Source organism: Poecilia reticulata, chromosome 5, assembly GCF_904066995.2.
Source record: "Poecilia reticulata chromosome 5, P_reticulata-male-v2, whole genome shotgun sequence".
Classification (NCBI taxonomy): Eukaryota; Metazoa; Chordata; class Actinopteri; order Cyprinodontiformes; family Poeciliidae; genus Poecilia; species Poecilia reticulata.
Genome location: NC_088834.1, coordinates 13000340 through 13010697, shown reverse-complemented (window position 1 = coordinate 13010697; position 10358 = coordinate 13000340). Strand labels below are relative to the sequence as shown.

General features: G+C 39.4%; 1 protein-coding gene and 1 long non-coding RNA gene across 3 annotated transcripts in view; one reads left to right on the top strand and one right to left on the bottom strand.

Moving 5' to 3' along the window:
• Positions 1–312: 312 nt before the first annotated feature.
• Positions 313–2601, top strand: LOC145551672 (uncharacterized). Of its 2 annotated transcripts, XR_014087566.1 has the most exons (3): positions 313–468; positions 565–614; positions 1245–2601. It is a non-coding gene; the product is annotated as an uncharacterized LOC145551672 (long non-coding RNA). The 2 variants fall into 2 exon arrangements; XR_014087565.1 differs by lacking the exon at positions 1245–2601 and having other exon boundaries at positions 565–957.
• A 4790-nt stretch (positions 2602–7391) lies between these two features.
• skib (SKI proto-oncogene b) overlaps positions 7392–10358 on the bottom strand; it is a 53887-nt gene continuing 50920 nt past the window's right edge. The window contains 1 exon segment of the mRNA XM_008408634.3: positions 7392–9406. Coding sequence (XP_008406856.2) covers positions 9185–9406 — 222 coding nt within the window. The 3' untranslated portion in view covers positions 7392–9184.

Below are 10358 nucleotides of genomic sequence, written 5' to 3'. Positions count from 1 at the left end.
TTTTGATGGGTTTCAGACACGTGACCCGGATGACGCGCGAAATTCAAATTGGGTCCGGAAGTGGATTTCTCCGGATCCAAACAGAGCACAGCCAGTACGCTAAGGCCCTAAATGGGCTGGAACCAGGGGTGAAATAGTTTTAAATTCTTGGGGGTAGTATGACAAAAAAAAAAAGCACATATGTTATATATATATATATATATATATATATATATATATATATATATATATATATATATATATATATATATATATATCATATATATCATATATATTGTAGTTGTAATACCCTATATAACCCTAACCCTAAACCCTAACTTTTTAACACAAGCTTATGTTTACCAGACAGACAAGATGATGTGGCCCTGGAGCTGCTGCCAGTACTCCGCCCTGCTCCACTTTACACATTTGGGAGATTTTCAGACCCATCAACCTGGAAGTTCAGAAGGTTTCATTGATATCCAGCCTGTAAGTCAACCTTCATCTCTGAATCCTGCTCAAATTGTTTGCTATTTAAATAAGTGCATCACTAATAGCCTGTTTTTTCTGTCTTCTCTCCATCAGGTTGGGACAAACCTGGTGGCGCATCTACAAAATGTGACAACATGGAACCAGTATGTCCTCAGGCAGGGACACAGGCAAAAATGCTAAAGTGTCATTACAAATGCTCCTTGTTTAATGGCTGAAACTTTAACTTGTAGTTTGCTTTAAAACAGACTTTTTACATTAAATGTTTTCTAATGTGTAGTAACAGATACTTCTGGAGTTAATACTGAATATTCTGAATTGAATACATTAAAATTAACAATGATATCACGTGTCAAATAGATTTTACAAAACAGTGTTTCTTAAAATATGGAGCGGATTGTTTGATTGCTGCCTCTCTGTCTCTTGCTATAATTTGAAGCAATAGGTTTTTTAACCAAGTCATGCAGAAAGGTCTAACCTGAGCATTTATATCATTTAATAAATTTAGTTGTATCAAACTTCTCCTCAAAACTGCCAGAAACGTATTGATAAATATGATAAACCCTACAAAAGAGGGTAATTTGGTTAAGTAAATAACAGATGTTATTGATATATTGATGCTCAGCAAAAAAGAAAAAGCTTCAAGGAGCAGCCTTAAAAAAGAAGAAGAACATGTTTACTAATCAGATGATGCACAATATTAAAGAATCTTCCTTGCTCTCCTCATCACCTGTGGATGCTGCTGTGTTCCCTGCCTGATGTCCTCGGCTGTTCAGTGCATCCCTTCCAACACAGAGAAGGGCAGTGGTACCAATAGAACCCCACCTGTCTATCAGATGGTTTCCCAAAACCAAAAGACGATCGTGGAACTCTGGCTTTCTAGAGTATAAGGGCAGTACTAGTATAGGATAAAAAAAATAATAATTTCCTTTAGTATTCATTATATAAATCCATTAATTGTGCTTTTGTTGTTTTTGTGTCGCAGAATAAAGTCCAATCCTTTCTGGGTGTGACAGGATGTGAGACTGTGGACCAATTTAAAGCTGAAACGCCACTGAAGCCTGGCGGACGCTGTCGGGGTTTCCTATCTAGCTGCACCGCCTCAACATCTGGACACACGCAGAAACTGATCTGACGTTGATAGGTTTTACTATAACAAAGACTGAACTGATTTGATTGTATTAATCTCATTATATTTTTATCAGACTGCATGTAATGCTTATTTACTCTATTGGTTTGAAATTTTAGCACTGTATTCGTTTTATATTCTATACCCTTAAATACTCATTAACTCTAAGATTATCTTAACATTTCATTTCTTAACATTGCATCCTTTCTATGGTTTATTAATTTTTAAATATTATCTTAACATTTTATTCACTTTTTAAATATTACCGTAACACTTTAATTTTACATTTTCTTAACTTTTAAAATATTGTCCTAACATTTGATCTGTTTTACATTTTATTAACTTTTAAATATTCTTTTAATATTTTACTCTTTTATAGCTCATTAGCTTTCACATATCATCTTAATATTTTATTCTTTTTAACATTTAGCTATTTTTTAACACTTTAACATCTATTAACATTTTATTTCCTTACATACTCTTCATTAGATTGTAAGGGGGACATCGTGGTTTCGATCCACCGCCTCGGAGGCGTGGGGTGCCTCATCTGTTTTTACCTCCACCAAATGCAAGTGAAATGAAATGAAATGAAAGACAACATTTCAATGCTTAATTTTTATCAGTATAATCAACAGTAAATTTAATTATACAGTTACTGATGATGATAATGATCAGTAACTTTGATGAAATGGAAGAGAACATCAATGATCAATACATGTGAACATCTGTAATAGCCTCGGGGGATGTTTCCGGATAGGGACAGTGTCTGCTCAAGGGTTTGTCTCCCCCTTTTGTTTTGGGCTCTTCAGAGCCCAACAGGGGGATGTTGATACGCTTTACCAGGTCCAGAAAGAGTCACACGTTGTTACACAAAGAGTTACATTTTTGATTCTGTTAGACGTTAAGGCCCATTTCTCAGAAAAACAGAAACTTATCAGGCCACAGAGACATGGTGTGATTTCAAGGGAGAGTCTTCAGTCCATATAGTCAGCTGCCCTCCTCCTTCTCCTCAGACGCTGCACAGACTTTTTTAGAAACTCTTCTCGAATGTAATGGTTAAAGCGTCTCCTTTCAGCGCTGAAAGTGAATAAAATAAGTAAAGTCGGAATGCTTTTCCATGTGTCAATATAAATTATGATTCATCAATTAAGATTTCCATTCTCAACATATGTAAAAAAGAAAACCATATAAATATATTTTATAAAATGCATAAATATATGCAAATATATGTCAGTTATGACATCACTCTCTCTGTGATGTCATAACATCATTCTCTTTTGTTATGACATCATAAAACAGTCTCTAAGTACTTGAACTTTCCCAAGATCTTTCATTCGAGCACTGGAGAAAGACTGAAGAAAACTTTTAACATGGACAATAATCTCATTGAAGAACTTAAAGAATTTTACATCAGGGTTCAAAGAAGGAGGTTAGGATATTTAAGTACAGAGGAGTTACTCGATGAAATTGCTGGACTGATGAAAAAACTTAAAAGATCTTACAATTTAAATCCGTCAGAAGAAGAAGAAATGGTGGAAGCTATTCTTGAACATCTTAATCAAGAGCGGCAGCATCCGAGCTGGAGTGTGTGGGGCTTTTTATCTAATTGTGGAGAGTCGTTTGTGAGCGGGTTGAGTTTTGGCCTGGGTTTTGGAGCGGCTGCAGGCATTGCTCTGATTGTGTGCACAAAACTCCTGTCCTAAACTGTCCTGTCCTCTTCGGAATCTGGATGGGGCTTGAGAGAGGGGTTCCCGTCGACCTGATCTTCAGTTCTGCAACTGAAGATTAGGTCTTCAGTTCTGCAACTGAAGACCTGTTGCAGAACTAAAGACCTGATCTTCAGTTCTGCAACTGAAGATCAGGAATGTCTTGACGTGGAATGTCTTGTCACGTCCCAAGACATTCCACGTCTTGGGACGTGGAATGTCTCCTCTCTGGGAGAGATTGGGAGAGGGGTTCCTGCCTCAAGTGGAGAAGTTTAAGTATCTGGAGATCTTGTTCACAAATGAGGGAAAAAGGGAGCAGGAGATCGACAGGCGGATTGGGGCAGTGCCTGCTGTGAAGCAGGCGCTGTACCGGTCTGTGGTGGTGAAGAGAGAGCTGAGTCAAACAGAGACAGCTCTCGATTTACCAGTCAATCTATGTTCCCACCTCAAACGAACAAGATCACGGATACAAGCGGCCAAAATGGGTTTCCTCTGCAGGGTGTCTGGACTCTCCCTTAGAAATAGGGTGAGAAGTTCCAACATCTGGGAGCGACTCAGAGTAGAGCCGCTGCTTCTCCAAGGTGAGAGGACCCAGTTGAGGTGACTCAGGCGTCTCGTCAAGATGCCTCCTGGATGCCTCCCTGTTGAGGTGTTTCGGGCACGTCCCACCGGGAGGAGATCCCAAGGAAGACCCAGGACACGCTGGAGGGACTATGTCTCTCGGCTGGCCTGGGAACGCCTTGGGATTCCCCCCGAGGAGCTGGAAGACGTGGCTGGGGAGAGGGAAGTCTGGGCCTCCTTTCTGAAGCTGTTACCCCATGACCCAGAAACAGCAGAGGAAAATGGTCGGATGGTTGGACAGAGGTTTTTGTTATCATGCAGTTTCTAAGGGCTCGGCATGTAAGAGGATGAGGACGTTCTACAAACAACTCTACGGATGATTTTACACTTTCACTTCTTTTGCAAGACCTGTGGAGGTCAAGTTTTATTCACCAGTTAGTTGTTTTCTCTGTTTAATTCCCTGAAATTGATTCACTTACCTGGGGATTATATTGTTTCTTCGGTGGAAACTGAAATCCTGGGTACGCCTCGCTGGAGGAGAAAGGTTATCTGACAAAATTAATACAAACACGATAGAAGAAAAGACTAAATAGATTCCTCAAAGTGAGTTCCTTACCTGGGTCCTTGGGACTTTCTGTTTGGAAGCCACGTCGTTTACTGGGTCTTTTGGACCTTCTTTCCTGGCATGAAGAGAAAACGACGTTACTCACCTTGAATGTATTGATTCTTCTTGTAATGCACAGCCAGGTTGTTTACCTGTAATTTTGGGTTTTGTTTGGTTACCTGCAGCATCCCCTGAATTGGGTGGTTCATTTGGAGGTACTGGTTCTAAAAAGTTTTAGATACTTTGATGGTAATGTGGGCTGCACAGTGGCGCAGTTGGTAGAGCTGTTGCCTTGCAGCTAGAAGGTTCTGGGTTCAATTCCTGGCCCTGGTCTTTCTGCATGGAGTTTGCATGTTCTCCCTGTGCATGCGTGGGTTTTCTCCGGGTACTCCGGTTTCCTCCCACAGTCCAAAAACATGATTGTCAGGTTAATTGGGCTCTCTAAATTGTCCCTAGGTGTGAGTGTGCATGGTTGTTTGTCCTGTCCTTGTTGCTTTGCGATAGACTGGTGACCTGTCCAGGGTGTACAGAAAATGGATCTCCCTGTGTATGAATGGTTTTCTCTGGGTACTCCGGCTTCCTCCCATAGTCCAAAAGCATGATTGTCAGGTCAATTGGCCTCTCCAGCAACACCCCTGATGGTGCCTATCTCCAGCTAACGTTCCGGGTGAGAGGCGGGGTCACCCTGGACAGGTCGACAGTCTGCCCACTAAATAAGAGGCAAAAAAAAGTTTGATAAAGGAAAAGTTTTTCAGACTCTGAGCTCAAAGCACCAAACTATTTTTTTAATATTAGATAATTAATTTAATTTCACATAATTATCGCGTTAGAAGCCATTTGTTTGTTAAATACTTAATGAAAAATATTTACCGTGTTTGATGTTTGTTGTAAATGACGTAAACTCACAAAGAACGAGGTAATTAGTCCAAGTTTGTCGTTTATTGAACGTTCAGAAATTACAGCGGCTGTGATGCGCCAAGACAAAGGAAAACAACCCGAACAGATGATCAACTCTAAACCACTCGCACATTTTTACTGTCCGTCTCTCTGTCCCATTTAAGCATACCCGTTGCCATGGCAACCTCCTGCGCTCTACAAGCCGACCAGAGATTATGTTAAAAACATAACATTCAGTCCGTTACGATATCAAGTTTGCAAACTTGATATTTATGTTTGCATCATTGATAAGCCTCCCTGAACACAGCGGTGATTGATTAGTTAATTTTATACTCCTGCTCTGTTATTTTGGTAATGGAACCGAAACGCAATTGCGCAAAACCTTGTTGAAACAATAATCACTGAGATTATTATTGTTGTTGGGTTTTTTGCTGTTGTTCTTTGACAAAGTTACGAACGTTTAAAGCCAGCCAGAGGAGGACGTGCTGGCAGTGGCGCAAAAAGTGGGTATGCAGGGTATGCAACGCTCTATGTCGATCTATGTTTTCGCATCCACCTGAATAATGACTAGTTGCGCCACTGCGTGCTGCTCTCAGCCTCCTGGCGGAGTTCAGTTTGTCACCTAATGCCGAGATCGACTCAAACCTTCCGCGATCGACGTGTGGAAGCCCTGCTCTTGTAAAGCACTAACAGTTCAGAAACAATATGAAATGGGGAAAAAAGCGATTCATTAACTGATTAAGTCGTGTTTTAGATTGTTCTCGAAAAACGAATCAGTCACGGCTGATGGGCTCACTCACGGCTGCACAGTGAACCTATTCATGTTTTACAGCAGACAGCCGCTCCCCTCTCTTGCTGGTACTGCGCACCCCCACTAAATCTTTTAGGGGTACGCAGTGCCCTGCCGTACCCCCTTACTTTCACCTCTGGCTAGAACAGATGAGGTATCTCAAAATAATTTGCGTATATTTAGCATATGATCCTTATTGTCTAGGAAAAAAAGACTTGTCATATATAATCTTGAGGATTTATCCGGCGTCGAGGCGATCGACGCAACAAACTATCTGGTGCTGCAGCCCTCATGTTATACGAGTCGGAAGAAAGCTTTCAAAAGCCTGGAAACATACAAATATTTTTGTTTCAGGTGGGTCAACCAATGAGTATCAAAAGAAGCATTAAATGGCTGTCGACTTGTTTCTGCCCGGTGAGTAGTGAGTTAACTAATCTACGATCGCTAACGCTAACAAGCTAACTAATGTTATTTCTATGAGCTTGGATCTAAATGATTTATTTAGATTTTGTAAACCCAAATTCACGCTGGAGTTGTGTATAGTCACATCTCACTGTGACTTGCATTATGATCGCTTATCTTTATAATTACTATACTTATAACTTAGTAACTGTCCAATAAAATATCTGAAAATACAATTTAAACGATGCGATCCTTACCTGTTAGAAAGTGGTCGCTACAAACTGGTATTGTTAGTTTCCGCACCTCCTGTTTCTAGACGTGGATTGTTGATCCACTATTCTTGTCTCTTTTCCGTAAGTTTTTTTTTTAATTTAAATTAACTCCTTTATTACCTTCAAAACACGAAAATACGTTTATCTTTCTCTCTGTTAGAAAGGTTGGAACTACCGTATACGACACAGATTTTAGGCATTTTGAGGCTGGATCAACAGAAGTAAACGGGCTGCATTTACTTCCTGACCCTCATCTGCGTTGCGTGACGTCAGCACTACGTCATCCACAACCCAGCAATAGTGGAAATAAAAGTGCATGTCCCCTGAATACACCATTATCACAGTGCAACATGGTGGTGGCAGCATCATGCTGTGGGGAGGTTTTTGAACTTGTATCCAAGTAATAATTTGTGACAAGAATCAAATGTTTTACAGATGTGCTCTATTGAATCTTACTAAATTTGATTTATTGTATAAAGAATAATGGACAAAAAGTTTAATCGTACCAATATCAGTTTGGATTTGAAAGAAAACAGAAACAAACAAGCACAACAAACTGAACTGAGTAGAACTGGTTTAAATTTTAATGGGTATTATACAAGTTTTCTGAAAGGAAAAGGAAAACACTGAAACAAGAGGTCAGTGAAAACCCACTTCCAGACCCCAGAAAAGTACAGGAGCATCAGCAAATTAACACGGATACCGCTATTATACTGTACCCAACAAATACTGAGCGAGGGTATCGTAATGATAAGACATGAAAGTGTTTCCTGTCTATTACACATGAGAGCACCAAAAAGGTTCAAAAACCATCGGAAGGTCTGAGTTAATCTGTGACGGAGCTGGAAGTGCTGAGAAGTATATCATATATTTGTGAGTTTTTGGTCAGAGGTGAACTATATACTCTATAATTCATCAAATAATTAATCTATAACATCAAGTGAAAGGTTTTAAAGTTCTTTTGGTGAGAGAAACTCACAACTACTAATAGTTTCAATTGATAAATCTACCCAGCTTGATGCTCTGTGACTGCGGCAACAATCAAATTGCAGTTCTGCAAATTCAAATAGAGTCTCTCTGTCTTTTTGGTTTCAAGTAAGAACGAAAAATAATATGCATAATCAACTTAAGTCTGGGGCAAGCAAACATACCATACCAACAAACATCTTATTTACAATACTGTATTTACATCAGACGGTATACTGAGGGAAAAGTGAATTTAATTTCAGAGCTCGTGTTACTTTCTGATTCTAAAAATGTAACAGGGAGTACAATGCTAGGTTCTGTCTTTAAAAAGTGCAATTACTTTTCTCAAAGTAAAAAAATAGATATCCATATTTCGTATATATGTAAAAATGTTTTTCATACAAACAGCCACTGTTGATTTAAGAGCCCTAAAACCAGAGACCAAAAAGAAAAGAAACCAAAAAAAAAAAAGGTCGCTTTCTCTCAATAGGCAGCGAATTATTGTAGGTTATAAATTACTTAAAAAGTCAGAAGTACCATTTTATAACATTAACAGCTGTTTAGGACTTTTTCTTTAAAGGAGTGTTATTTTTTTTCTTTACTTTTGTAAACTAAAGTGGGCAAAACAAAACCAAAAAAAACATCCTCTGCATGGCTTGGGAGTGAAAAACAAAACAAAACCACAACGAGCAACAAAAACTAGTACTTACATAAAATACCTAGGAGCTAAACAATGATGAGCACGAAGGCCGCCCACCGAAGAACCGCCAATACTTCAGGTTTATATCAAATACAAAAGGTAGATAAGCTGCTATATATGTTCGTATACGGTTGTTTTTTCTCTTGCTGGTGGAACTGAGCGAGAAGTTTTCCTTAAAATGCTCCACGTGTTTCTGGAAGTGGAGCAGATGCCTAGTGGTAAGCTTCCAGTGGTCTGCAGTGACACCTCGGAGTGGCAGAAGACGCTCGTCGCCCGCTCCCGTTCCACCAGTGGCAGCCGGTTCCTTCCCTTCATATTCAAGTAGTGTTGTGTTGCTGTGTTTCTCAGAATAGCTTATACCGAAACCAAAACTCTGGGGCAGCGCCAGGAGGACGGCTCGCTGAACCGGTGTGTGTTTATCGCCGAACAAGTCTCTCATAGCTTCACTCTGTTACATGCTCATGCTTCTTTCCAGTTCATGTAGTGATTTTTTTTGTCATATTCTCATAATAATATTGATGTATACTATAACATATCATATATGACAGATTTATTTCCTCTACAAAAGTGACTTTTTATTTATTTTTTAAATTTCCCAACAGAAGCTCCTTTCAATTGAGTCTCTCCGTCCAGTTTTCTTTCTTTCTCTCTCTCTCTTTTTTTTCATTTTTTATTTTACATGTGCGTGTTTAGGATCCTCTGCTGGACTGTGTGGCTTGGCTTTTTGTGTCTTTGTGTGCGTCCTTGCTCTCTCTGGGAGGGCTGCTGCTGGCCTGCAGGGCCAGCTGGTTCTGCAGGTCTTTCACCACGCTCTCCAGGCTCTGTCGAGCTTCTCTCTCCTGCTGAAGTTCCTGCCTCAGCTGCTCTCGGTCGGCCTCCGCCTGCTGTAGCTGCACGTGCAGCTCCTCGATCTGCGCAACAAAACCACACGTGCATAAACTTTGTTAAATCAATTTGTAAATACATGACTTTAAAAAAAACGTTTGAAAAAAAAAAAAATCAGCAAATTTGTTCTGTCCATGAGTGACAGGCCAAATAAAAATTAGATTAATTGACAAACTGAATTTTTTGTCCAATATGCCTGATAAACCTAACAAGACATAATCATTTCATATCGGTTGATATAGATAATTATTGATTAAATTTTTGTTTTTAATATCTGACAATCTTCCAAACTGGAGGCGTGACCTTCCCTGTTTTATCCAGTTTTCACGTCACAACGTTGTTTTTCATTTGTAAGCAGTCATGAGGCACAGCAGTGAAACCTTCAACAGCTACTGTTGAAGGTTACTCAACAGGTCGTTGCTAGGTAACCAAGGAACGCATGAGTTGCTAGGTAACCAAAGAGTGAGAGAGTTGATGCCACCAGCCTTCATTAGCTGTGCTGTTAGAAAATGGCCAGTTAAAGTCTTTCCTTTGCCTATATCTCCCAGAATGCTTTGCAGTTCTGGAGCAGAGTTCAGTGAATATTCTTTATATTGAATAGTCCCTTAAAATTCAAATTCACAAATATTTTACTGACCCCCAAAGGGAAATTAAATATCGTTGTCACTCATATAATTATAATTCTTCAAAGAGTTATTGAGGTAGTGATGGCTGTTAATTATGTTGTATGTCTATTGTAATTTATTGTTATTGATTTATTGTCCCGGCGTAGTCTAATGTAAGCCTTGTTATCTGCAGCAGCTTAGAAAACCTTCTCATTTTCATACTTGGAAAATGTTCCTAGAATTAATAAACCAATAATTTAACATATCTTTTTGTGAAATAGATATGGGCGAAACAAAAACATCCTAAGCACATGCACATCAAACATGCCAGGCCTACATTTTCAGCTTATCCTACTGCTACTCATTCATTTCA